This window comes from Chanodichthys erythropterus, chromosome 17 (assembly GCF_024489055.1).
Source record: "Chanodichthys erythropterus isolate Z2021 chromosome 17, ASM2448905v1, whole genome shotgun sequence".
Taxonomy (NCBI): domain Eukaryota; kingdom Metazoa; phylum Chordata; class Actinopteri; order Cypriniformes; family Xenocyprididae; genus Chanodichthys; species Chanodichthys erythropterus.
The window spans coordinates 11,428,513-11,454,804 of NC_090237.1; the positions used below are offsets into that span (position 1 = coordinate 11,428,513).

The following is a 26,292-nucleotide window of genomic DNA, read 5'->3' on the forward strand; positions in this document are numbered from 1 at the left end:
TGTCATGTGTGGACTATATTCCATAGGGTTGCACAAATCCCTCTGCTTAGACAGTGACATCGCTATTTTGGATTTACCTTTAGTACAAAGTGTGTGTGTGTGTGTGTGTAAAGCTACGTTGACTTATGTTATTCATACAATACCTACTCACAAATAAACATCAAAAACAAAGCCGACTGCAATGAATTTCTGTGCAAAACAGCTTTTACTACAAACACTTCTACACAAGAACATTGTTATCACACAAGAACATTTTGATAGAAAACAAAAAATATTTAAAGTAGATAAAATTAGAATAAATAAAATGGAAATGTCTACATACTACATACTATTACTACTGTAAACTTTGCAAATTGTTTTTTTTTTTTTTTTTTTTAACTGGAGTAAGCATGTGACGGCAGCGTGCACACGTCATGGCTCCGCTCCTAGCCAATGACAGAGGAACGCAGGGTTTTTTTCCACTGGAGTACTCACGTGAAGGATGCGTGCACAACTAATAACTAATATCATCACGCTATAAAGGGTTGGCCTGCGCTGGGTGCGCCCCTCCCCTATAACTGTTCTGTCTCGCGGAGGAGCTCATTTGTGTGCATCTGTGTGAAACACGCATAGGAAAAAAGAACGACAGAAAGAACGGCTCCCCTCCAGCCGCGACTCGGCTCCCATCGTTCTTGTTTATGAGCCGTTCAAAAGAATCGATTCGTTTGCGAACGTCACAACTCTATTTTTAGTATTAGATTTTGTTTGGGCAGTTTTAACTGCATTAAAACCAACCAGACAAGCAAAGTTAAAAGATGATCAGGTGTCGGTTATGTTTTCTCAAAATCATTATTTGATCTGAATCACTGAGCTCATTTAGAGCCCAATCTCTGAGTTAGTTTTACATTATTGATTACAGCAGCACTGTGATTCTGCAGAAGATCAGCTTATACAATACAGAATTTTGTTTAAAAAAAAGTTGTCATTATCACAAAAAAAAAAAAGAAATTATTATTATTATTATTATTATTATTTATTATTATTATTATAGGCACACACAAACATCAAGTATCAGTATATGAATCTCAACAACGGTGACAAGCAACATATTCTGATCAACAGATCAACTCTGAACTTTAGAAAACAAGCTACTAAAAAGTCACAGAAAAACAGCAACATTTTAATAGTGAGAAAAAAGGAAATTACTAAGACAATTAAGCTCATAATTTATTCATGCAGCAATGCATGATGGGAGCCATGGATGAATTTTGATTGGTGGCTCCCAGAATGCACTGCAACATGCTTTATGATGGCCACTGTTGAGATTCACAGGCTGATTCTTGATGTCTGTGTGTTTAAAGGAGCTTGGATTTTTTTTTTTTTTAAATCAGAACTCTTAAAAAAAAAATGTATTGTAAAAGCTGATCTTGTGCTGTAGAATCACAGTTCTGCTGTAGTCAATAATGTAAATCTAACTCAGAGATTGAGCTCTAAATGAGTTCAGTGCTTCAGATCAAAAAATGTTTATGTAAAAACATAACGAACAACACCTGATCATCTATTAACTTTGCTTGTCTGCTTGGTTTTAATGCAGTTGAAACTGCCCAAACAAAATCTAATATTTAAAAGTCAAGGGTCAAGAGCTCAACTAAAACAAACCCTGACCTCGATGATGGTAACTTAAAAATTGTGATTTTCTCCTTTGGTGATTCTGCTTGTTATCATCAGGTGTCTTCAATAATGCTCAATCATCACTCAATTAATCACTTATTTATCTCATTAATGCTTCAGTGGGTAAAAATATGGCAGGACTTTTACTTTCTGACCCCTGGAATTTCCACCTCTGCTTCCAGTACACAGAGACAACAACAGTACACATACCGAAATAAAATAAATCTATATGTGAATAAGATACACACTATAAACAAATTTGTATTAACTAGAATTAACAAGGAAAGGAATGGAATAAGAAGAGGGTATTGTATTGTAACTGTTATTGCATAGTTGTTGCACAGTGGGGAGAATATTTAACTGCTCATGATTTCCTGGGGGAATAAACTTTTCTTGTGCCTGTCTGTTCTGGTGCTCAGTGCTCTGTATAGCGCTGGCCAGACTGCAAAAGTTCAAAGAAAAGGATGCTTGGATGTGACGGATCCAGAGTGATTTTTTGAGCCCTTTTTCTCTCTCTGGATCTAATAGTTCATGGAGAGTATACAGTTATCTAGTGAATACTACTTTGATTCCTGAGAAGTTGACACAATGCTTGAGGCCAATAAGTTTATTTAAAAAGCACCATCAGATTTGAATCATCAGTCCATAACAGCAGGGGTGTGACTTGGGCTAACAGTCCCTAATGTTGTGTTTTTGTATGTTTTCACTAGGATCATATTTTGGAGCGTTATGAATCAGCGTGTCGAATCTATTGTTCGGAGCGCCAAAGTCATGTGATTTCAGCAGTTTTGGCGGTCCGAATCATGATTTGATACACAGATTCATTGTGCTCCGAAGCTTCCTGAAGCAGTGTTTTGAAATCGTGACACTTTGAAACAGCTAAAGTAAAGAAGCTAAACTATTTTTTTATTTGTTTGTTTTTATTCTATTGTTGAGGGCCAAAAGTTGAATGGAAAGGATGTATTACTTTAACATAGTTAACATACAATAACATAGTTGCATGGTTGTGAACGCATTTGTCACGGTTGTGTTTCTCTTTTCTTCAGTGATTCGCTTGTTAAGAGCAGATGTTCATCATTAAAGCTTAATCATCTCTTAATTAATCTTTTAATTACATCATTAACTGTCAGGGTTGGAGCTAATCTATGCAGGAATGTGGATCTCGTGGTCCAGATTTGAGGACACCTGCTATAGCATAAATAGGCTAGTCTCCTACACAGCAAAATCCAGAGTTAAATCAACTCTGCTCAGAGTACATTTAGGGTGCTTTCACACTTGGTTCGATTGCCTGGACCGAACCCGAGTTCGATTGCTCCCCCCTCCCCCTGCGCCCACTGGACTGTGTTCACATTATATTATTTGGGTCCGAACCGCGGTTCGTTTGCGTCATCAAATCAGCAGCTGTTTACTACGTTGCTTAGTAACGATGGCACAGGAGAAGGCGGCAAAATGCATAACGTTGCTCTCCTCACTTTTATATTTTTGTTTTTGAACCGTTGGTTTTGTTCATAACGGCTCTTGCGTCTATCTGCCGCGAATGTAGAATGTTGAAGGCGAGCAGAAATGAGAAAAGCTACGCTACAGCTCTCTGTTGGCAGCATGTCCGTCACGCTCGTCGGGAAAGTGAGTGAAACACACACACAAAAACACATTTTTATCAAATTATACGACATTAATAGCGGCTCACTTCCGCAATTTGGTATGTTTGCATTCATATCAGAAGCGAACCGTACCGGAGTTCACTTGAACCGCACCCCAGACCACCCTTTTTAAGTGGACTCGGGTACGGTTCGCGGGTGCGCACCCGAGTTCACAAGACCGTGTTCACATCATCCAAACGTACCGAACTCTGACGTCAATCGAACCCGGGTGCGCACCAAAACTGCTAATGTGAAAGCACCCTTAGTCCCTCTCTAAATAGTGTTAAAATAACACTGAAGCAGAGTTAATTAATGACTGATCATTAATGATGAACACCTGCTGTTAACAAACAAAATCACTGAAGAAAAGAGAAACACAGGAACTACAACTGACTTTAGCTGGTCTTTGCAAAGAGTCAATTGCACAAAAACAATTATTTTAAAACACAAAAAGGTCAAGAGCCCAACTAAAACAAACCCTGACCACCACGATGGTGGCCAGAGCCGGCCCGTTATATAGGCAGTATAGGCAAATGCTAAGGGCGCAATCTCGCTAGGGGGCGCCAAAGAGGCCGGATGCGTGGACAGGGGGGGGTTCTACCGGGATGGCATCTGCCCTAAGAAAAAGCTTTGCCACCCCAAAATTATCACAGAATAAAATATGTAAGCAATGTTTCAAGTACTGCTTTTCAGGAGCGGCGCTTCAATATGATGACTAAAAAAATTGCGTAATGCAAAGTGATGGCAAGAAAACACGTCTTTCAGTAAACTGTGCATGATGGTTTCACGCACACGCAGCGCGCCCAGTGTGCTTCATTAACAAATGACTCTTATGAACCGGTTCTTTGAGAGTCAAAAACACAGCGCAGCCAAGTTCAGTCAAGATTTTTTCCCATACTTGTACGTGAGTCGGAAAATTACTGCTTCCCGGCTAAATCAGAAGTCCTGTGAGAAATGTAGTCCCATCCGAATATGTCTGAGATTAATTTTCGTAATTTTTTGGCGAGCTGATTCAGCGACCGCCCGCTCCACTGTCATCATGGATAAAGTTTTTTTTTGCCATCCGACGAACCAATAACATGAAATCAATACGGAGATCCCGATCACAGAAAATAATAGCAGAGGTAAGAATCTATATGTATTTTAGCTTTTCTCGATTGCTAACACATTATAAGTGATTCAGGTGGTCCAGTTTCCCAAACCATTCGTTAATTTATCAAAACAAAGACACATTTCTCAAAAGTTTAACAATGACAACATTAGGGAGAAAAACTGATGACACACCAGTCAAAATCTGAGAGAGCTGAAAGAATAATTTACAGGGGTTTTAAACTTAAAACAGTACCATGTAGGCTACTTTAGATGAGGGAAATTTCACGTTGTACACCCTTAATGTTGTGATTGTCAACTTTCTTTGTAACCATTTGTTATATACTGTATTTTTTGCAGCACTGAGAAATGATTGCCTAGGGATATAGTCTTGTGTCAGAAGACCAATACACTGCTATAGTACTGTACTGTACTGTAATGAAATTTAGCCAAATGTGCAGAGGATGCTGAATTTACTTTTACTGCAATTGACAGTATACTGTATTGTGGTGCATACCAAGTTCATACTTATTTTTCTCATGCTTTTCATCTACTGCAAGATCAATTTATAATAGTAAAATGAAAAAGAGGTATTTTTGTTACAGTGTTATATGAATTGATCTCATTAGTGTTCACTGGGCAATGCAGTAGTCTGTGTATTTGTTAAGTTTTGTATGTCATCTGATGCCAAAGTTTGATTTTGTCAGACAAGAATAAATTTTTGACTAGAACATTTTATTTTGACCTGGACATTTGAGGTTTGTGCAGGTTGGTGTATAGTTTTGATATTGTGTTTAGTTGTGAGAAAATGTTGAATTGTTTCATGAATTGTGCATTAGCAATCAAGAAAAACAATAGAGACTGAAAAGTTTGAAGGACAAATTTATGTTGGCTTGTCATAAACCCAACTTCAAGTCATGTTTAAAAAATGTAAAAACTTTGGTCAGTTAGTCCAGAATATAGATGTTCTGGGTGATTGCTAAAGTGTTGCTAGGTGGTTGCTAGGAGATTCTGGGTGGTTGCTAGGCTCTTGCTATGCAGTTGCTGGGGTGTTGCTAGAGGTTGATAGGGTGTTTTGGGTGAACACACAGACATTCCCACCTCTGCTAATAACAGAAACTCAAAAATTGTTTTGTTGCTCTTTAACTTGCACTAAAATGTGATTTATACCATTGAAGTAGCCTGTGTAATATTCATAAAACTGCTCATCTCCTTTAGTGATACAAGCTCAGATTCATTTAGAAGTTTTTCATATATTGTATTTACTTGGTGCCATGATGGATATTGAAATTTTATTTATTAATTTTAAACAGATACTTTCTGGTAATGCAATGTTTGTGAACACAATTGTGTATGTAAGGCTATAAATCTCCAAAAACTATGCATGAGCGCTTGCTTTGGTGTTGCCACCCCTCATAGACCTCATGCCACCCTATAAATAATTTTCTAGATTCGCCCCTTTGGATAAATTGCAAAATGAGGGGGCGGCAAAAAAAAATCTTGCCTAGGGCGCCAAAGACGCTAGGGCCGGCACTGGTTGGCCCTGACCCTGAACCCCATCCCCACGCATTTGAGCCAAATGCTGCTGCTGTGCGCCAGCGTTTGGAAGTGATGCGTCGCTTGTAAAGAACAACAAAAGGTGTGGAAAATATTATTTATTCAAGAATTCCCTCATCGTGCAGTTTATTTCAGTCAGGGCAGTCTTGATTTCGCCCAACTCCTTGGCCACCTCTCTGATTGAACTAATGACTTCCCTCTGCATTTCAAGGACTGCATCGGTGAGGACACGTCCACTGCTGGAGGGTTGAGAGCCGCGTGCCGTGGAGACGCTGGGTCCAGACGGCTGCTCAGCTGCAGCATCGTAACCACTGGCCCTGCTGGAACACCCAGCAACTGAAATAAAATTGTTCTATATTAATAAACTGTAATTGTGTAGCCTGCATACATGTGACTTGACTGCATTCATTTTACTTATTTCTCTTACCTGTGTCACCCGGTGCATCTGGCGCGTCAGTGTCCCCCTCCGCCTCAGTCACCACTCCACTTAATAGGGATTCCCCAATAATTGCCGCCAGTCTCTCATCAAGAGGGGTCAGCTCCGGTGTCCCCTTTCCCCCACCCGTGGCAGACACACTCTGGCGATGGAGCGCTAGACGTTTTTTTGCCTCGACTTTGATGTCCGACCATTTCTTTTTTATTTCGGCCACGGTCCGAGGTTGTGAGGCTACAGCATTTACGGCGTCTGCCACCGTTTGCCACTCAAGTGCCTTTTTGGCATTAGTAATGCCCACACTGTGCCCTCCAAACAACATTTTTCTCCTCTTTTCCACCTCGCCAACGATAACTTCTACTTCACATTGAGACTGCGGTCAAGCCAGCCGCCACCCAGAAATGAGCGGTCAATCTAGCCGCCCATATATTTCGCGGTCCGCGCATACACTTGGTATTACGGTAAGACTGACTGAACCGATCTGAACGTGATTTCACATTCATTCATTTAATCAGTCAGTCAGTCAGTCAATAAAAATAACTAAAAAAAAATATTTCACAGCTCAATTTCACCTGAAAATGATAGTAAACCTCAAAGCCTGACATTGTATGCTGCTGAATTCCAAAATTAAAGCCCTCCAACACTCATACGCTGTTTTGTCCATGAATACATTGTGAAAATGAATACATTTCACAGAACTATTTTACCTCGTGTGGAGAGGACACATTCTCACAGTGTTAAAGGCACCGTTTCAGCAGGATATTCTGATGTTGGATTCCAAAATAAGAACCCCCCCAAAACTCATGTTTCTGCAGTTTTGCTCATATTTTCAGAAATTCATAAAAAATAAAATCCTAGTTTCCACAGACCAATTTCAACTCAGCTGGAGAGGACACATTCTCACAGTATCAACTGCACCGTTTCAGGACATTCTGATGTGGCATTCCAAAATAAGAGCCCCCCAAAACTCATGTTTCTGCAGTTTTGCTCATATTTTCAGAAATTCATAAAAATAAAATCCTAGTTTCCACAGACCAATTTCAACTCAGCTGGAGAGGACACCTTCTCACAGTGTCAACTACACCGTTTCAGGACATTCTGATGTGGCATTCCAAAATAAGAGCCCCCCCCCCCCCAAAACTCATGTTTCTGCTGTTTTGCTCATATTTTCAGAAATTCATAAAAAATAAAATCCTAGTTTCCACAGACCAATTTCAACTCAGCTGGAGAGGACACCTTCTCACAGTGTCAACTGCACCGTTTCAAGACATTCTGATGTTGCATTCCAAAATAAGAGCCCCCCAAAACTCATGTTTCTGCTGTTTTGCTCAAATTTTCAGAAATTCATAAAAAATAAAATCCTAGTTTCCACAGACCAATTTCACCTCAGCTGGAGAGGACACGTTCTCACAGTGTCAACTGCACCGTTTCAGGACATTCTGATGTGGCATTCCAAAATAAGAGCCTCCCAAATCTCTTGTTTCTGCAGTTTTGCTCATATTTTCAGAAATTCATAAAAAATAAAATCCTAGTTTCCACAGACCAATTTCACCTCAGCTGGAGAGGACACCTTCTCACAGTGTCAACTGCACCGTTTCAAGACATTCTGATGTTGCATTCCAAAATAAGAGCCCCCCAAATCTCATGTTTCTGCTGTTTTGCTCATATTTTCAGAAATTCATAAAAAATAAAATCCTAGTTTCCACAGACTAATTTCACCTCAGCTGGAGAGGACACATTCTCACAGTGTCAACTGCACCGTTTCAGGACATTCTGATGTGGCATTCCAAAATAAGAGCCCCCCAAATCTCATGTTTCTACAGTTTTGCTCATATTTTCAGAAATTCATAAAAAATAAAATCCTAGTTTCCACAGACCAATTTCACCTCAGCTGGAGAGGACACATTCTCACAGTGTCAACTGCACCGTTTCAAGACATTCTGATGTTGCATTCCAAAATAAGAGCCCCCCAAAACTCATGTTTCTGCTGTTTTGCTCATATTTTCAGAAATTCATAAAAAATAAAATCCTAGTTTCCACAGACCAATTTCAACTCAGCTGGAGAGGACACCTTCTCACAGTGTCAACTACAACGTTTCAAGACATTCTGATGTTGCATTCCAAAATAAGAGCCCCCCAAAACTCATGTTTCTGCTGTTTTGCTCAAATTTTCAGAAATTCATAAAAAATAAAATCCTAGTTTCCACAGACCAATTTCACCTCAGCTGGAGAGGACACGTTCTCACAGTGTCAACTGCACCGTTTCAGGACATTCTGATGTGGCATTCCAAAATAAGAGCCCCCCAAATCTCTTGTTTCTGCAGTTTTGCTCATATTTTCAGAAATTCATAAAAAATAAAATCCTAGTTTCCACAGACCAATTTCACCTCAGCTGGAGAGGACACCTTCTCACAGTGTCAACTGCACCGTTTCAAGACATTCTGATGTTGCATTCCAAAATAAGAGCCCCCCAAATCTCATGTTTCTGCTGTTTTGCTCATATTTTCAGAAATTCATAAAAAATAAAATCCTAGTTTCCACAGACTAATTTCACCTCAGCTGGAGAGGACACATTCTCACAGTGTCAACTGCACCGTTTCAGGACATTCTGATGTGGCATTCCAAAATAAGAGCCCCCCAAATCTCATGTTTCTGCAGTTTTGCTCATATTTTCAGAAATTCATAAAAAATAAAATCCTAGTTTCCACAGACCAATTTCACCTCAGCTGGAGAGGACACATTCTCACAGTGTCAACTGCACCGTTTCAAGATATTCTGATGTTGCATTCCAAAATAAGAGCCCCCCAAAACTCATGTTTCTGCTGTTTTGCTCATATTTTCAGAAATTCATAAAAAATAAAATCCTAGTTTCCACAGACCAATTTCAACTCAGCTGGAGAGGACACCTTCTCACAGTGTCAACTACAACGTTTCAAGACATTCTGATGTTGCATTCCAAAATAAGAGCCCCCCCCCCCCCCCAAAAAAAACTCATGTTTCTGCTGTTTTGCTCATATTTTCAGAAATTCATAAAAAATAAAATCCTAGTTTCCACAGACCAATTTCAACTCAGCTGGAGAGGACACCTTCTCACAGTGTCAACTGCACCGTTTCAAGACATTCTGATGTTGCATTCCAAAATAAGAGCCCCCCAAAACTCATGTTTCTGCTGTTTTGCTCATATTTTCAGAAATTCATAAAAAATAAATCCTAGTTTCCACAGACTAATTTCACCTCAGCTGGAGAGGACACATTCTCATAGTGTAAACTGCACCGTTTCAAGACATTCTGATGTTGCATTCCAAAATAAGAGCCCCCCAAAACTCATGTTTCTGCTGTTTTGCTCAAATTTTCAGAAATTCATAAAAAATAAAATCCTAGTTTCCACAGACCAATTTCACCTCAGCTGGAGAGGACACGTTCTCACAGTGTCAACTGCACCGTTTCAGGACATTCTGATGTGGCATTCCAAAATAAGAGCCCCCCAAATCTCTTGTTTCTGCAGTTTTGCTCATATTTTCAGAAATTCATAAAAAATAAAATCCTAGTTTCCACAGACCAATTTCACCTCAGCTGGAGAGGACACCTTCTCACAGTGTCAACTGCACCGTTTCAAGACATTCTGATGTTGCATTCCAAAATAAGAGCCCCCCAAATCTCATGTTTCTGCTGTTTTGCTCATATTTTCAGAAATTCATAAAAAATAAAATCCTAGTTTCCACAGACTAATTTCACCTCAGCTGGAGAGGACACATTCTCACAGTGTCAACTGCACCGTTTCAGGACATTCTGATGTGGCATTCCAAAATAAGAGCCCCCCAAATCTCATGTTTCTGCAGTTTTGCTCATATTTTCAGAAATTCATAAAAAATAAAATCCTAGTTTCCACAGACCAATTTCACCTCAGCTGGAGAGGACACATTCTCACAGTGTCAACTGCACCGTTTCAAGACATTCTGATGTTGCATTCCAAAATAAGAGCCCCCCAAAACTCATGTTTCTGCTGTTTTGCTCATATTTTCAGAAATTCATAAAAAATAAAATCCTAGTTTCCACAGACCAATTTCAACTCAGCTGGAGAGGACACCTTCTCACAGTGTCAACTGCACCGTTTCAAGACATTCTGATGTTGCATTCCAAAATAAGAGCCCCCCCCCCAAAACTCATGTTTCTGCTGTTTTGCTAATATTTTCAGAAATTCATAAAAAATAAAATCCTAGTTTCCACAGACCAATTTCAACTCAGCTGGAGAGGACACCTTCTCACAGTGTCAACTGCACCGTTTCAAGACATTCTGATGTTGCATTCCAAAATAAGAGCCCCCCAAAACTCATGTTTCTGCTGTTTTGCTCAAATTCTCAGAAATTCATAAAAAATAAAATCCTAGTTTCCACAGACTAATTTCACCTCAGGTGGAGAGGACACCTTCTCACAGTGTCAACTGCACCGTTTCAAGACATTCTGATGTTGCATTCCAAAATAAGAGCCCCCCAAAACTCATGTTTCTGCTGTTTTGCTCATATTTTCAGAAATTCATAAAAAATAAAATCCTAGTTTCCACAGACTAATTTCACCTCAGCTGGAGAGGACACATTCTCATAGTGTAAACTGCACCGTTTCAAGACATTCTGATGTTGCATTCCAAAATAAGAGCCCCCCAAACTTCATATCTATGCGCTGTTTTGACTATACGTTCAGAAAATCATAAAAATAAAAGTCCTAGTTTCCACAAAACAAATTCACCTAAGATGGAGAATACACCTTCTCATAGTGTCACCTACATCGTTTCAGGACATTCTGATGTTGTGTCCCAAAATAAAAGCCCCCCAAACTTCATATCTATGCGCTGTTTTGTCTATACATTCAGAAAATCATAAAAATAAAAGTCCTAGTTTCCACAAACCAAATTCACCTCAGATGGACAGTACACCTTGTCACGGTGTCACCTACATCGTTTCAGGACATTCTGATGTTGTGTCCCAAAATAAAAGCCCCCCAAACTTCATATCTATGCGCTGTTTTGTCTATACATTCAGAAAATCATAAAAATAAAAGTCCTAGTTTCCACAAACCAAATTCACCTCAGATGGACAGTACACCTTGTCACGGTGTCAACTGCACAGTTTCAGGACATTCTGATGTTGTATTCCAAAATAAGAGCACCCCCAAACTTCATATCTATGCTATGTTTTGTCTATACATTCAGAAAATCATAAAAATAAAAATCCTAGTTTCCACAAACCAATTTCACCTCAGATGGACAGTACACCTTGTCACGGTGTCAACTACACAGTTTCAAGACATTCTGATGTTGTATTCTAAAACAAGAGCCCCCCAAACTTCATATCCATGCGCTGTTTTGTCTATACATTCAGAAAATCATAAAAATAAAAGTCTTAGTTTCCATAGACTAATTTCACCTCAGATAGACAGTACACCTTCTCATAGTGTCAACTACACTGTTTCAGGACATTCTGATGTTGTATTCCAAAATAAGAGCCCCCCCAAAACTCATGTCAGCTGTTTTGACTATGCATTTAGAAAATCATAAAAATAAAAGTTCTAGTTTCCGCAAACCAAATTCACCTCAGATGCACAGTACACCTGCTCATAGTGTCAACTACACCGTTTTAGGACATTCTGATGTTGCATTCTAAAATAAAAGCCCCCCAAACTTCATATCTATGTGCTATTTTGTCTATACATTCAGAAAATCATAAAAAGAAAAGTCCTAGTTCCCACAAAACAAATTCACCTAAGATGGAGAATACACCTTCTCATAGTGTCACCTACATCGTTTCAGGACATTCTGATGTTGTATTCCAAAATTAGAGCCCCCCAAACTTCATACACAGTTTGGAATACAACGTCAGAATGTACTGTAACGGTGTATTTGACATTGTGATAAGGTGTACACCCCATCTGACATTAAATTGTTCTGTGGAAACTAGGACTTTTCTTTTAAATGATTTTCTGAATGTATAGACAAAGTGTATATATGAGATTTTGGGGGGCTCTTATTTTGGAATGCAACATCAGAATGTCTTGAAACGGTGCAGTTGACACTGTGAGAATGTGTCCTCTCCACCTGAGGTGAAATTAGTGTGTGGAAACTAGGATTTCATTTTTTATGAATTTCTGAAAATATGAGCAAAACTGCAGAAACATGAGTTTTGGGGGGCTCTTATTTTGGAATGCCACATCAGAATGTCCTGAAACGGTGCAGTTGACACTGTGAGAATGTGTCCTCTCCAGCTGAGGTGAAATTAGTCTGTGGAAACTAGGATTTTATTTTTTATGAATTTCTGAAAATATGAGCAAAACTGCAGAAACATGAGTTTTGGGGGGCTCTTATTTTGGAATGCCACATCAGAATGTCCTGAAACGGTGCAGTTGATACTGTGAGAATGTGTCCTCTCCAGCTGAGTTGAAATTGGTCTGTGGAAACTAGGATTTTATTTTTTATGAATTTCTGAAAATATGAGCAAAACTGCAGAAACATGAGTTTTGGGGGGGCTCTTATTTTGGAATCCAACATCAGAATATCCTGCTGAAACGGTGCCTTTAACACTGTGATAAGGTGTCCTCTCCACACGAGGTAAAATAGTTCTGTGAAATGTATTCATTTTCACAATGTATTCATGGACAAAACAGCGTATGAGTGTTGGAGGGCTTTAATTTTGGAATTCAGCAGCATACAATGTCAGGCTTTGAGGTTTACTATCATTTTCAGGTGAAATTGAGCTGTGAAATATTTTTTTTAGTTATTTTTATTGACTGACTGACTGACTGATTAAATGAATGAATGTGAAATCACGTTCAGATCGGTTCAGTCAGTCTTACCGTAATACCAAGTGTATGCGCGGACCGCGAAATATATGGGCGGCTAGATTGACCGCTCATTTCTGGGTGGCGGCTGGCTTGACCGCAGTAAATACACGGTGCGCTGTCATTCATGATGAAAATAAAACTAAATGTCATTCTCCATGATTTCAATGAATAATCCACCTGGTCAACATAATGTTTTATTCATTGATACTTTTAATTGAATAATGCCTATCACTTGAAACAGTTTTGCTGATTTGTATTTATTAAAACAATGTATTTTAAATTTATATTAGTCTACATCAACTTGTATTCCTTGTACATAACAATAAATGTGTCGGAGGATAAGGGGATATTTGAATTATTTATGAATAAATAGTGTATTTTAAATCAGTGACGCAAGATCCTTAATAGAAATCTCCACTTGGACGCGAGAAATGCATCTTTACAGATATAATGAAAGAGTTTTTGGTTTGATTTGTTTTATTTCGTTAAGCAATAATTTAAATCTCTCCATCTATGTATTTGATGTCGGTAAGGCTTGTATTGTTTTGAGGATAATTCGTTTCCACTGGATAAAAAAAAGTGCAAGTGACGGCTCTGGCGCCTCTGTATTGCATTGTGCAAGCTTCCACTCTCCACACAAACCAATATATGCGCCTATACCTTATTTATATCTGACGAATAAAAAATCTTCCCATTACAACTTAATTAATAAAAACAGAAACGAAATCACTGCCATACATACAAAACGGAACTATTTTAATAGCTGAAACGATGTCTAACAGAACAGCACATATTCTCTTCTGTGCTTTTAAAAACAGACATCAAATAAACATTAGACAATCTTTATTATTATTATTATTATTATTATTTTTAACATGGCAATAAAACGGCGCAGTAGACCAATATAACCAGAACCTGATTTTATTTTATTTTTTTTCCCCGCAGCCACAGTAGCCTACGCCGGAAATCCGGCGTGATGCCGGAACGCTATCACCCCTGCAGAATACAGAGGTTATACGTCTAAAGATATATACAAGAATATACACACCTATGTACAAGAGTGGAAGTAGAGAAGGAAAGAGAGAAGGCAAGTAGCAAACTTACAAACAATCCTTGAAGCCAGCACGGAAATCAGTTTCATCATCTAAGATTGACAAACGGCAGTATACTTGCATTGGTTGTGTGTGTCGAATTTCAGTTTAGCGCTGGTGCAGTTCGTTGGTTTCTTCCGTTCCGCGGGAAAGTTTGAACTGAGGACTTGAGAGTGAGTTTCGCTGGAAGATGGCGGTCCCGAAGACAATCGGGAGAACAAAGGAGAAGGTGTGTGTCGTTGTTTTTATGGAAACCCAAGCTAACACACCTCCTGAATTGTAGTGGCCAATAGACACGCAGCACTATTTGGCGGGCAAAGTTCCTTTGTTTGGTCTCCTAGCTGAATTTACATAGGCTACCTAATGACCAAAATCAGATTGGATTTCGAGATGGAGTGCTTTCTTCACAGTATAATTAAACACATAGAAAAAATGCATTTGTCAGCTATGTGACATATCTCTGAATAGCTCGAGTCCGGAGCTTTACGGAGAGATCAAACTCAATAGATCAGAAATGCATATAACAGAAGTTATGGTTTACAGACAAAATTCCATAATAAAAAAATGCACACTAGCACAAATACACTCATTTAAACACTAGGAAAACATGCATATGCTCTAAATACATGATGGATATATTTTGGCATAGTTGTATTTTACATATACAGACAAAAGTGTATGTTTGTGTGTTTCTGTATGTGTTTGTGTGTGGGTGTGTTGGAATGTGACAGTCTCTGGGGGGTAGTGTTCCTTTGAAGTCACCAAAGTGAGGAAGTTGGAGTTTTCTGTTTACCTTCACGGGTCCACAAAGGTGTCAAGTGGGCTCATCTTATGCAGACTGGTCGGAGCCGGGATGAGATTTACAACCCAGTCCAGCATGCTAAAAGCATTCTGAACATTCCAAAGTTTATTGATTGTCCTGATACGTGTGCATATGCTACAAGTGATACACAGAGCCGTTGGGTAAAACCAAAGTCCCTTTAAGACAAGTCATTTCACTCGGCGGCCATCTTTGAAACGCCTCTCGGGCATCCTGGGCATCATGCAGCTCCTATCTCTTTGAATGGGGAAAGATCAGATTCTCCAAAACTATTCGCCAACCTTACGATTAAATTTCATATTTGAAATCACCAATGAAATCTAACAACAACCGGCTCATAAATTTAGTTTCTAAACGCTCGAATCATGACAAAAAAAATGTATTTTTCAGGCTGGATCAAGCTAATGCGCATGCGCAGACCTAAATGCGCGTCTCTTCGGAGGCCCGCGTCTGACTGTTTCTATAGAAACCGGTGATTGTAACGGCCGCTGAAGTGACGCGATGACCCGCACGTCACTCCCGGATAACTGAAAATGGGCAAAGAGGCGGGGAGGTGGTTTGAGCTGATATGACTGGTTGCTGAAACCACACCCGCCTAGCTTGACGTGACCGTGTTAGCAAGCAAAGGAGCTATCTATCTAGATACTATCTAAATTATTAATGAAGATAAGTTTTACCATCAGAAAGTTCTAAAGGTTTACTGTCAATCTACGGTGTTTTTTTAAGACTTAGATGCTCCAACACCAGTAATTTGTGTTGGGTGTGCAAATAACAACATGGAAAATTAAAATGGCACTTCATACCTTTATAATAGAGATTGCGAGATGAATCCAATCTGTGGCACTTGGGTAAAATATAAAATATCCATTGCAAAACAAAAAACAGTACTTTTTGTCCATGAAATATTGATATATTATCCATTGTTTGCATAACATTTTGAATGATCTGCTCTCTGTCATCGTTCTTCAAGAAATAATGCAATCTGAGCAGCGTTTATGTTGTAAAACTGTATACGATCGTATCTAACAAACAAATGTAAACAAAAGTATATATTTTTTTATAAATAGTGCAGCAGTTTTAGTTATAATATCCAAGCAGTGCTGTCGGAATTTTGATATCCTCACGCCATTGTCATTGTAGTAAATCTCACAAACAAAACTTTTAGCCAATCCCACGATCCAGCAACGTGTGTTCTGTTTCTTCCGCATGCATGCACATCAACACAGACACATGTCAGTCTCGAATATTATGCAGCAAGCCATATTTTATAATTGTATAAAATAATCGAGCACAAATACGGCTGAGATGCCAAATTCAGCAGGTGGAATTAGCTGAGGTAACGTGACGGCTCACAGACAGCAGCGCAATCTACCTGTCACTCAAGTGACCACGCCCTTAATTATGCAGAACTTTAAGGCTTAATATAATTTAAAAGAATGAGTTAGAAAAAAATTCACCCCCCTCACAGTTGTCATGAAGGGCAAAATTAGCAGTATAGACCAAAACCACAATTTGAACCAACTTGTAAACATGTTTTTTTCTGCTGTAAACTTGGCCAATTTAACATGGAACTCAATGAGATTCTGCTCTCTTTTGGAGCCTGTCCCTAGCGGCCAGTCGATGAATCGCAGTTTAAGTTACTTCTGTACTGGCTTCACGAGAGACTGGGGGAGGTTGCCGCTTGGGTAAAACACTACTAGTGACCAATCAGAATCAAGGACAGGAACTAACCATTTTATAATTGCAAATAAAGCAGCGTATCAATCCAGTGAGCCGAAGAGAACAAAATCGTCACTTCCTGATAAACTGGTAATAAATATCACTAAGAAAAATGGAAGTTGCTGCAGTAGAAGCCACTGTATATAATAATTTGTGTATATAATAAATTATTTGCGCCTCAGAGCACACAGATGAAACACAATAAACTCTGTCATGTTATCTTGCATTCAGATGCCTGGTGTTCAATTGTGTGAGGCGCTTCTGGGAGGGATTTATACTGAACCACTTTGGCGAAAGACTTTGTTCAGGCATTATAGAATGATCAAAACAGGATGCTGTGCAAACACATGTCCTGCAAAGACTTTCATGCCTACTTTTACAATTTCTATAGTCGATCTTCAGGAATGTATAGCATAGAACACAAGGAGGACTGAAATTATTTTTTTAAATGTTATTTTAGCCTATGGCCATGAAAAGAAACAGTGTCATGTAAAAGATGTTAAAAGCTAAACTATTTTTTTATTTGTTTGTTATTATTCTATTGTTGAGGGCCAAAAGTTGAATGGAAAGGATGTATTATTTTATGTATTAAATTACAATAACATAGTTGCATGGTTGTGAACGGATTTGTCAAATTGTGGTGCATTACAAACAAATTTGATAGATTGCAGTCTACTTCATTTAGCTAGCTAGCAGCCTATAGCATAAATAGGCTAGTCTCCAAGGCTACTAAATTCTCCATATAACAAAGCAATTGTAAATCATCCAAAATAAATGCCATGATCACTAGATTTTATACAGGTGTTACTATAATGATTTTGTAAATGGTGACCATCAACCAAATATTGATAATGTGACAATACAAAGGCAGAGTAATTTTTCTCAGTTTCACACTCTAGCAAGTTAATGTCTTTTGCCTTTTAGAGTAGCATTGTTTTCTTTTGTTGAGTTTTTACGTAATACACAAACATTTAACCTGTGATGGTGAACACACTGAAGTGTTCATTTCCTGTTTTCTAAGTGCTCTTATGAGCCCATATCGATGAATTGCCACAGTATAGTCTCACAAAGTAAACTAATTAAAAGTTAGCCAACATTTTTCAAATGTACCAGCCTTGTGAGCAAATTAAGTATATGAAGTATATAGATCTTATGTTTTAAACAGACCATGATGTTAGCAGAATGTAGTCACGCCCCTGCATGACATTGAAGCACACACCCTCTTATCTCTGATCAGACTCCTCAACATCATTTGTGAAATTGCTCAAAACTGGGTTTCGTGAGTTGCTGTTCATCTAAACTCTACAGCTATGGACTCAAGAACAGTGTTTGTCTTATTATGGATGTTGCTGTCGTCATCCACTGGAATCAAACTAGAAGGAAATGGTTATGTTGATGTTACCATTGCAATCAGTTCAAGAGTACCACAGGATAACACGCTTATTGATAAAATCAAGGTGAATATATGTTTTTTGTCTATTTAACAAAATATGAATTAATGGTTTTAATGGCTTTTGTGAAAGATCATAGAAAGAAACATATAGGGAGATTCAGGTTGATTGGGACACTTTTTTCTCTCAATTGCAAAAATTGTCCCAATCACCCTCAATTCACCCTAATCAAGTTTAATTAAAAGTATTTGTGAATGAACAAATTAAAGTATAATTACTTTTTTTATAAATACCGTATTTTGAGTTTTTCTCATTTTTCATTCTGACAGGACATGGTCACTAAAGGGTCGATTCATCTTCATCAAGCATTGGATAAAAAGGTTTATTTCAAAGAAGCAACGATACTCGTTCCACCCCACTGGAATAGTAAGGATTTTACCAAAGCAAGAGCAGAGTCCTATGAAAAGGTACAGAGAATTATGCCATTTTATCTTACGTGCCAATATTAACGTTTACTCTTTTCATTAACATACTGCTGACAATTTCAATGTGAAATGCAGGCAAACGTAAGAATTGATAATGCTAATCCAGCATATGGTGATGAACCCTACACTCTTCAATATGGTGAATGTGGAGCTGAGGGTCAGTTCATTCATTTCACCCCAAACTTCCTCCGAGACGACACACACATTAAGACTTATGGGTCAAGAGGTGAATGTCATTTGTTATCCTTCAACATTTATGCAGGTTAATGCACTAATCTGTTTGTTTTATTAACAAGAATGTTTGTTTGTTTGCAGGAAATGTCTTGGTTCATGAATGGGCTCATCTGAGATGGGGCGTGTATGATGAATACAGTGAAACAAATCCATTTTACTACTCTAATGGCCGTATTGAAGCTACAAGGTCATAAAACTTAATAAAAAAGAATATTTTTAAAATATCCTTGTAAATTATCTCAACCATTGATTTCCTGCTTATCTTTAGGTGTAGCAAAAACATTAAAGGTCAGTTTTATGATGAATCACATCAACTGTGCCAGATTGATCCACAAACTTTACTACCGACTAAGGAGTGCAAGTTTTTTCCTAACAAATATCAAAACACAGACAACTCTATAATGTTCTTACCAAGCCTGGATTCTGTAAGTACAGATTTGACATGTTCCCACACATGCAAAATGTATTTTTGACCATTTGACGAATGAAGAAATATTTGGTTTCAGGTGAGCACATTTTGTCGTGAAAACGAGCACAATTATGAAGCCCCAAACTTGCAAAACAAAAAATGTGGCAAAGCAACACGGACTGTGATATTTGAGGATTCTGTTGATAAAGACGCACTTCGTTCTCTGAAGCCACTGCTGTCCTCTCCACCAGCGCCAACTTTCAAAGTTGTGCAGCGAAAGCATCGGGTTGTTTGTCTCGTCCTTGATGTCTCAGGAAGCATGCAAGTATGCCATAACATTAACTTTACTTGAAAACAAAGATGCTTCCAATTATTATTACCTTCAATGCTCTGATATGATCTTAATCATTTTGAATGAGAATAAACCTGATATCACATGCATTTTTTTATTGCACCCCTTGTCTAGGGCTCCAGAATCCTCCGACAGCAGCAGGCTGCCACACATTTCCTGCAGACCATCATTGAGGATCAAGCCAGTGTTGGAATTGTAACCTTTAGTTCTGATGCTTTAACTCTGAGCCCCTTGACTACTATTGACAGTGAATCCACACGAGAGAAACTCATCAAATTGTTGCCAAAAGAAGCAGATGGAGGGACATACATTTGTAAAGGCCTCAATCTAGGCTTACAGGTGCAATATTGATCATGTTTATGATGTGTTAAGTATATAACCTACATTTTTTTTATACCAATATTCTGTATTTGTCTTCAAAACTTAAAGGTACTCAAAAATGACAATGGGAATGTGATAGGGGATGAAATCATTTTTCTGACAGATGGTGAAGCATCAGACAATATTAATAGTTGTGTCCCAGCTGCAATTGAAAGTGGCGCCATTATACACACAATAGCTTTGGGTAATAAAGCAGATAAAGCACTGAGGGAAATGGCTGACAAAACCGGTAAGTACCATTGTCACCTATTTTATGTTATATATTGTTTGATGTTTTGGTATGTATGTGTGAAAAATGAAAAAATGTAGTAAATCATAATATTCATATTATGAATGTCTGTTTATTATCCAGTGCATATTTCTCATATGTTTTATGTTGGAATTAGGGGGGAAATTTATCACAGCCAGTGACGACATTCTCTCTAATCAGCTACTGCATGGATTTTCTTCACTTACAATACCAACAGGAGATCAAACAAAAGACCCAGTTCAGGTTTGACAAGTGATCGCTCATTGCTCATGGTAAATTACTTTAAGATTATTATAAATATTCTGATAATTCATTTTTATCGCCACTTTAGATAGACAGTGCGGGGAAAAAAACATCAGATTGGTTCAATGGGACAATATTAGTGGATCAGACCATTGGTACCAAAACCAGCTTTACAATAACCTATGAAACAAGTTTACCTGACATTTCCATACAGTCACCAAGTGGCTCAACCTACAAACAAATACAGATGCGTCATGATGAAGCAGCAAAAACAGTCACTTTAAAAGTTCCAGGAACTGCACAGGTGACAACCAGCATGAGATTTCATTAACTTTCCTAAAACATTTTCATTAATTATTCATCTAATAATACTATTGTGTGTTTGCTAGCCTGGGGACTGGAAGTACAGTATCCAAACTACAATAAGTCAGTCTCTGACTTTAACAGCAACGAGTCAAGCGGCGCGAGCTGATGTTCCTCCTATCGTTGTCAAAGCCCACATGAACCAGCAGTTCAGTGACGGCACTAAACCCTTGATAGTGTTTGCTGAGGTCAGTCAGAATTACAGGCCTGTAATAAAGGCTGAAGTGTGGGCTATACTGGAGTCCGAATCTAGATCTGCACAACAATTACGACTCCTGGACAATGGAGCAGGTAAATTACCCATCATTTTTGTTTAAAGTGTGCACTCAACTCAGATTTACACTATAAGGCCAAAAGTGCTCAAATAAATCAAGTATTGTTTTACAGGAGCTGATGCTTTCAAAGATGATGGTGTCTATTCCAGATATTTCACACAGGTGAAAAAAGGGAGAAGCAGCTTGAAAGTAAGAGTGAAGAATCTAGATGGACAAGCCAGATTTACTATCCAAAAAAGGGGTGGTGCCCCATACGTACCTGGATATGTGGTAAACGGTAAATCGTGAGATTGAGACTCTTAAAGCAAACTGTTCAAACATTTGTCCAAGTGGTGTTTGAGGAGAAACCCCCTGATATGATTGTGAAGTGCATTGGGTGTACAGACAGGAAATGCACTAGATAAATATTTCATTCATTCATTCATTCAGTTCCTCAACTTTAAATTTATTCATGCGGTTCCTGTAATTTCAGGTGTGGTGGAGCTGAACCCTCCAAAGCCTCCAGTTTCTGAGGAATCACTCGAGGTTGGAAGATTTACCAGGACAGCCACTGGAGAGAGTTTTGAAGTGGCTTTTACAGGCTCAACCCCACCAAATTTCCCTCCTAACAGAATCACAGATCTGAGTGCTGAGATCCAGGAGGACTCTGTGCTTCTCAACTGGACGGCTCCTGGTGAAGACCTCGACTATGGGACAGGTAAAGCATACAGTTAACACAAAATAAATGTGGGGATAACAAAATAATGTATATCTTTTATAGGCCTCACAAGGTGTTTCCTTCTTTTTAAGCTAAATCCTATGAGATCAGGTGGAGCTTTGACCTTAAAGAGCTTCGATTCAACTTCAGCAATGCTCATGTATTCAACACATCTGCTGTCTCACCGCAGGAGGCTGGATCAGTTGAACAGCATTCATTCAATCCTAATATCACAATCCAAAATGGCACCACAGTCTTTTTTGCTGTTCAGTCTGTGGATAAAGTGAATGTAAAATCTGAAATCTCCAACATTGCTCAAGCTTCAAAGATGCTCCCTGGTCCAAAACCCACAAACATGCCAGATCTAGACCTGAAGGTGATGTTTATTGCAATTTCTGTTTGTCTGGCAACTGTGATGATTATTGGTATTATTGCGATAACAACATGGGCGTTGAGTCGAAGAAAACTTTCTGGTTCTTAGACTACAACTAACATTAATATCTGATGCAAAGAAAATCTTTCTGTTGTACAATTACTGTGCTGAATTTTCTTTAGTTGTACACCATATGCTTGGCAAAAATAAAAAATGCAAAATACAGTTTGGAAAATTGTGTTTAGATTTGTTTATATTGGAAATGTTTGTGTTCTATAGAGGCATATAATTAAACTCACTCAGATGATGACTGCTGTTCAGTTTTTTTTTTTTTTTTTTTTTGGTTTTTTGTGTACCCTGAATATAATTAAATAAATGTGTCTAAAAGCATTATGATTCCCATCATTTCAAATTATGTCCATATCTACAAAAGATGTGTGCCCTCCCATGATAGATTAATAAATAATTAAAAAATGAATAAATAATTCTGTTACTCAGCAGAAAACTTGTATAAATATAAGATATAAAAAATAGAATCAAATTTGATTCTGCACTGTTATAAAAGCTTAATTTTGTTGATTCATTCCAAACACAGTCACTTTGCATGATATCCACAGACATATTAGCATATCTGTTATGATTTACTGTGTGTCTGATATATTAGTTACGTGTTTTATATAATTTTTAACTTTTTTTAATCATGAAGAAATGTTTCACCATCTTCCACTTGACAAGTCATGTTTAATGTTGTTGAGAGTTGCTTAATAAATTTCATCAGATCCTGTGATAGGGTTAAGCAAATAAGATGACATGTCATGTAGATATAAATATATCAATACGCCTTATAGTCATGTTTGAGGGTTTGTGAGAAAAGGTCTGTCTGGCTTTATGGATGGGCTGATTGTGACATTTGAAAAATCATAAGGGCGATCTGGGTTCAGTCATGGCATTGTTTATGAGGACTTTATATTGTCATTAGATCTCATTATGATCATTCATGATATTGTGCTTTCTGCCAGTGATGATATTTACATTATATGGCAACTATTCAGTCATATAGTTAGATGAGGGGGCAATGATCTTGTAAAAGGAAAATCATTGTCTAAATAAAAACGCAACTGCTGGAAAATGACAATAGTTTTTCAGCCATTAAGTTATTAGACACAACAAACCCCACGGCAGTATAGTACAAGTACTCAATTACTTTCTACTTAACATTTTATAAATGATACCCCATATGTCCATAATACATCAAAGCTTAGACAGCTATGCTTTTATGCCGCACATGTTTCAAATGTTATGACTACATTTAACTTATTATTAATATACATAGCCTATATTTTATTTTCAAGTAAATGTTTTTGAAAGAAGTCTCTTATGCTCACCAAAGCTGCTTTTATACAAAAATACAGTATATTGTTAAAAATTATTACAATTGAAAATAACCGTTTTCTATTTTATTATATTTTAAAATGTAATTTATTCTTGTGATGCCAGTTTCAGTGTCACATGTTCCTTTAGAAATCATTCTAATATGCTGATTTGCTGCTCAAGAAAAATATCGTTTTAGCAATGTTGATGCTGCTTAATATTTTTTCATACATTTTTAAACTATACAGTTTTGAGGTTATAGAAAACTTGCTAAATATTAGTGAAATATGTGTGCATTGCACCTGCAGATTTTGTATTTACTATTTAGTTTGCAATTTATTAAATGTTTTTTTTCTAACTTTTAATTCTTAGAGTTAAGATGTTTGTGTCCGTTTTCAAATTGCAGTATAACGCCACATTCAACTTGATGCTAACTCATGTCTGATGCTGTTGAGACATAATTACTCAACAAAGATTAAGAAGCACTGCAAGAGGGTTAAACTGATAAGGCCCTTTCTATTGCCACACTTTTTGGGGGAATTTAGTTTTTCTCTTCGGTACTGTACAATTCTGATTAGTTGCACCTGTCTACTCTGTTTTGATTTTAATTGGCATATGATATCTGGAGTAAGCTTATTTCACAGACCAGGAAACTATAAAGCATACCCAGAACAAAGAAATCTAGCTTCTGATTGGATGAAGCAAGGCGCTCTCAGGCATGCTGGGAGTATGGCAGGATGACACAGCGTCTCGTTCTCTATTCAGGGAACCAGTGTTACAGACGTAATCCGAGACGTTCCCTTTCATGGGAACTCACGCTGCGTCAAGAGGCGGTGGGAACACCATACCCACTACACCATATGCTGAGTGTATCAGGACGACAGAAGAGAAGACCCCAGAGTGGAGCCAAGATCTAGGTTATAGAACCTAATAAAAGTGTGAGGTGAAGACCACAATGCTGCATTGCAAATATCCTTCAGGGAGACTCCAGAAACCAAACAAACCGTTGATCTGTCTTACACCACAGGGAAGCTCTGTGTACATAAGCATCTAATGCCCAAACAGGGCAAAGCAGATAAAGTTTTTCCTGATCTGGATTAGAGAAAGGTGGAGGACAGAAGGCCTGCAGCATAATAGGACCTGCAATATTAGTAGGAACCTTGGGCACGTAATCTGGGTCTTGGTTGAAGAAAAGCTTTAACCATGCCTGGAGCAAATTCCAGACATGGGGCCCTATAATACACCTGGCGCAATGCGACGCAAGGCGCAGCGCAAGTGTGTTTGCTAGTTTGCGTTCATTCAGTTCCTCAACTTTAAATTTATTCATGCGGTTCCTGTAATTTCAGGTGTGGTGGAGCTGAACCCTCCAAAGCCTCCAGTTTCTGAGGAATCACTCGAGGTTGGAAGATTTACCAGGACAGTCACCGGAGAGAGTTTTGAGGTGGCTTTTACAGGCTCAACCCCACCAAATTTCCCTCCTAACAGAATCACAGATCTGAGTGCTGAGATCCAGGAGGACTCTGTGCTTCTCAACTGGACGGCTCCTGGTGAAGACCTCGACTATGGGACAGGTAAAGCATACAGTTAACACAAAATAAATGTGGGGATCACAAAATAATGTATATCTTTTATAGGCCTCACAAGGTGTTTCCTTCTTTTTAAGCTAAATCCTATGAGATCAGGTGGAGCTTTGACCTTAAAGAGCTTCGATTCAACTTCAGCAATGCTCATGTATTCAACACATCTGCTGTCTCACCGCAGGAGGCTGGATCAGTTGAACAGCATTCATTCATTCTTAATATCACAATCCAAAATGGCACCACTGTCTTTTTTGCTGTTCAGTCTGTGGATCAAATGAATGTAAAATCTGAAATCTCCAACATTGCTCAAGCTTCAAAGATGCTCCCTGGTCCAAAACCCACAAACATGCCAGATCTAGACCTGAAGTTGATGTTTATTGCAATTTCTGTTTGTCTGGCAACTGTGATGATTATTGGTATTATTGCGATAACAACATGGGCGTTGAGTCGAAGAAAACTTTCTGGTTCTTAGACTACAACTAACATTAATATCTGATGCAAAGAAAATCTTTCTGTTGTACACCATACACCATATGCTTGGCAAAAATATAAAATGCAAAATACAGTTTGGAAAATTGTGTTTAGATTTGTTTATATTGGAAATTTTTGTGTTCTATAGAGGCATATAATTAAACTCACTCAGATGATGACTGCTGTTCAGTTCTTGATTTTTGCTTTAGCTATTGTTGTGTACCCTGAATATAATCAAATAAATGTGTCTAAAAGCATTATGATTCCCATCATTTCAAATTATGTCCATATCTACAAAAGATGTGTGCCCTCCCATGATAGATTAATAATAAAAAAAATGAATAAATAATTCTGTTACTCAGCAGAAAACGTGTATAAATATAAGATACAATATTTATTTAAAAAAAAACCTTGCAAACAAAAAATAGTATCAAATTTGATTCTGCACTGTTATAAAAGCTTAATTTTGTTGATTAATTCCAAACACAGTCACTTTGCATGATATCCACAGACATATAAGCATATCTGTTATGATTTACTGTGTGTCTGATATATTAGTTACACGTTTTATATCATTTTTAACTTTT

General features: G+C 38.0%; 1 protein-coding gene and 1 long non-coding RNA gene across 2 annotated transcripts; both read left to right on the forward strand.

The window, feature by feature from the left end:
* The first annotated feature begins 4,207 nt into the window (after window positions 1-4,207).
* Window positions 4,208-6,304, forward strand: LOC137004585 (uncharacterized). The gene is made up of 3 exons (XR_010892147.1): window positions 4,208-4,414; window positions 5,830-6,018; window positions 6,148-6,304. It is a non-coding gene; the product is annotated as an uncharacterized lncRNA (long non-coding RNA).
* Window positions 6,305-14,410: 8,106 nt separating this feature from the next.
* Window positions 14,411-22,560, forward strand: LOC137004968 (calcium-activated chloride channel regulator 1-like). The gene is made up of 15 exons (XM_067365704.1): window positions 14,411-14,520; window positions 18,139-18,287; window positions 18,551-18,688; window positions 18,782-18,932; window positions 19,022-19,127; window positions 19,209-19,365; window positions 19,447-19,674; window positions 19,816-20,040; window positions 20,131-20,311; window positions 20,469-20,575; window positions 20,664-20,879; window positions 20,965-21,229; window positions 21,326-21,490; window positions 21,686-21,910; window positions 22,003-22,560. The coding sequence occupies exons 2-15, from the start codon at window positions 18,141-18,143 to the stop codon at window positions 22,389-22,391; spliced, it is 2,700 nt and encodes an 899-aa protein (XP_067221805.1). The 5' UTR covers window positions 14,411-14,520; window positions 18,139-18,140; the 3' UTR covers window positions 22,392-22,560.
* Window positions 22,561-26,292: the final 3,732 nt, after the last annotated feature.